Consider the following 3,059-nt stretch of genomic DNA (forward strand, 5'->3'; position numbering starts at 1 on the left):
TGGCGCCGGAAGGAGTACACGTGGCGGAGGGCCACGTCCTTGAGGCCGAGCGGGATCGGCGCTACCCCCGACCTGACCTCCCCCAGTTTACAAAGGTGGGGGAGGAGGAGCTTACTCGGTAGAAAGGGCGGGACGTTAGAAATTAAAATCCTCTAGGCGGTGGCCTCAAGGGGGTCCACCGCCAGAAAGGTCCCGCCCACAGTGAGTCCCTTTTGCAGGGCCAGGAGCACCGCCCGCTTGGACCTCAGGAAAAATATGGCCTTCCCATACATCTTCGAGGTCGCAACTATGGCCGAGGGGCCGACGACCCCAGCCATAGCCTTAACGCAGGCCTCAATAGTCATGTCGGGGTGAGCATAGCTCTTTACCCCTAGGGCCCTTGTTAGGAGGCAGAAAGGTGACAGGGCTGCGGGAGCAGCAGGAGCCGCAGAAGCAGCCACCCCCGCATAAGTCTTTTTAGAAGGCCCTGCCACCGGTGACAACACCGCCTCCACATTTGCCCTCAAGGGCCCGGCCACAGGCGATGGTATATTGGCCTTTGGGCCTGAGCTACACCCACCCCGAGAGGGATTGGCCATTGTTTTTATTGTGGATTTTTTTAAAATATATATATATATATATATATATATATATATATATATATAAGTTTTTTTTTAAATAGGTTCCTCCCTGGGGAAGGGAGAGGGGGAGAAAGGTGGAAATAACCTCCCCTTTTTATGTAGGAGAGGAGAGGAGGGAGAGGGGTAGAGGACAGGGAGGCACAGGAGGGAAAGGGGAAAGTCCAGGTGGGTGCCTCTGGACATAAAGATGGTCGTTGGGTGGGGGCTTGAAATCCTTCCGGTAGGGGGAGGCGATGTTTTCAGCCAATACTGGCCACTGGGAAAAAGGCTGGGTGGGGGAGGGGTGTCAGGATGGTGTTTCAATGCACACACACACCCCCTTTTTCTTCCCCAAGCACTCCGGAAAGTCTTCTGGCCTCCCCCTACAATGCACAGTCTTTAATATCCCCCATCTGAACAAATAGAAAGTCCAGACACCCACCTAGGATGTTACAAGTCCCAAGTCCTGGCCTCCTGGCCTTCCTGTCCTGTAGCAGCAGTTGTTCTCCTCTCCCTCTCTCTCCTTCAGCTCCAGAAGAGCAGCAGCAACCCCCAGGAGACAGCAGCAGCAACTCTCAGGAGACAGCAGCAACCCTCAGGAACAGAAGCAGCAACACCCAAGAACAGGAGCAGCAGGAGCAGCACACAGCAACACACCCTCTCTCCTCTGTGTCCAGGTCCAACTGAGGCAACAACGATCTTAACGAGCTCGTTAGATGAATTTTAAATAGATCTGTCGAGAAGCTCCATTTGCAGCTGGTATATTTAGTGACAGCCTTGGTGCCCTCGGAGACGGCGTGTTTGGCCAGTTCCCCCAGCAACAGGAGGCGGACGGTGGTCTGGATCTCCCGGGAAGAGATGGTGTGCCGTTTGCTGTAGCGGATCAGGCGGGAAGCCTCGCAGGCGATGCGCTCGAAGATGTTGTTGACAAACGAGTTGATGACACTCATGGCTGAAGAGGAAATGCCGGTGTCGGGGTGGACTTGCTTCAGCACCTTGTAGATGTAAATGCTGTAGCTCTCCTTCCTGCTTTTCTTGCGCTTCTTCTCACCTTTGCTGCGTTTCTTAGTGGCAGTTTTCTTTGGCCCCTTTTTGGGGGCCATGCCCTTAGCAGCCGATGAAATGTTTTGAAAGTCTAAAATATGGAACGCGTCACAAATTTGCGTGTCATCCTTGCGCAGGGGCCATGCTAATCTTCTCTGTATCGTTCCAATTTTAGTACATGTGCTGCCGAAGCGAGCACTCTAGATGGGTTTTTACGAAAATCGCAATAGTTTCATGGTCGTTATCTTTAGACTTTTAAGTCCAGATATTTATTGACTTCAAATTCCATCTGCCATGGCGGGATTCAAACCCAGGTCCCCAGAGCATGGCCCACACCGGGTCTCTGGATTACTAGTCCAGCGATAATACCACTATGCCATCACCTGGCAGCCAATGAAGTTGCACAGCCTGGGCACGGGTGTTAATCGCTTGTACATAATGTTCACTATTGTAAATAAACTCCCAAGAATGTCTCCCTGCCTATGGCTCCTTGTTCTGATGAGCAGTGTTCGTGTCACTCAGATGTGAAACCTTTCTGCGCAAGATAGAGGCAGGTGTCTCAGTCCAGGGCCTCTTCCCTGTGCTTTGTTCAGCCTTCAGACCAAAGTGATGGTCCGGCCTCACACTCCCTGGACACATTACTGATGCCTGCTCCTCGACGGTGCTGGTCATTGCTGCCAGAATGTAGTGGGTAGGTGTCACAGATTTCTCTCATTCTCTCTGTGTTCCCTCAGCACCTTTAAGGTGAGGCTGGCCCCCATCTCTTCAGCATCTGTGACCAGTGATGCTGTGCTCCTGAAGGGCTCAGGTGCTGAAGACAGTCAAAGAATCAGACGCTTTTAAAGTTTCATGGCTGCGTCTCCATGATATGGTCACAGAGCGCAAGCAAGCTGCCCTTGGCCAGACAGGAGTCAGACATTCTCAGAGGCTATGTGAAGATCTATGGAGTGTCCTCATTGCATGTTGTCATCATTATCCTGCAATGGAGCGACTATTAGGGCCTCCACTGCATCTCTATGTCTCCATGACAGAAGCATTATCACAGAGGGTTTGTGTGCTGCCATAAGCCAGACTGGAGTCAAACATTCACAGATGCAATGTAAGGACCTATGGTGTCACATCACTGCATGTCACCATCATCCTCCACAAATCTAGCAGCTGTGAGGGCCTCCCGAGTGCGCCTGCCTCATCTGGACAATGCGAGGGCCTCATTCCCATCATCATCGCCTTCGAAGGCCTCCTCACCCTCATCACCATCGACACCCTCCTCATAGGAGGAGACCTCCAGCTCCACTAACTCCTGCTCAGCCAGCTCCTCTCCCCGTTGCAGTGCCAGGTTGTAAAGTGCGCAGCAGATGGTGACGATGTGTGACACCCTCTGTGGACTGTATTGCAGGGCTCCACCAGACCGGTCCA

At 52.6% G+C, this 3,059-nt stretch overlaps 1 protein-coding gene and 1 non-coding gene across 2 annotated transcripts; both read right to left on the bottom strand.

Moving 5' to 3' along the window:
* Positions 1–1,174: 1,174 nt before the first annotated feature.
* Positions 1,175–1,705, bottom strand: LOC144686201 (histone H2B 7-like). The gene has a single exon (XM_078551297.1). It carries the CDS (start codon positions 1,700–1,702, stop codon positions 1,175–1,177), a length of 528 nt encoding a protein of 175 aa, XP_078407423.1. The 5' UTR covers positions 1,703–1,705.
* Positions 1,706–1,735: 30 nt separating this feature from the next.
* On the bottom strand, positions 1,736–1,842 carry LOC144686999 (U6 spliceosomal RNA). Its single transcript, XR_013578037.1, has one exon. It is a non-coding gene; the product is annotated as a U6 spliceosomal RNA (small nuclear RNA).
* Positions 1,843–3,059: the final 1,217 nt, after the last annotated feature.

Source organism: Cetorhinus maximus, chromosome 11 (assembly GCF_964194155.1).
Source record: "Cetorhinus maximus chromosome 11, sCetMax3.hap1.1, whole genome shotgun sequence".
Classification (NCBI taxonomy): domain Eukaryota; kingdom Metazoa; phylum Chordata; class Chondrichthyes; order Lamniformes; family Cetorhinidae; genus Cetorhinus; species Cetorhinus maximus.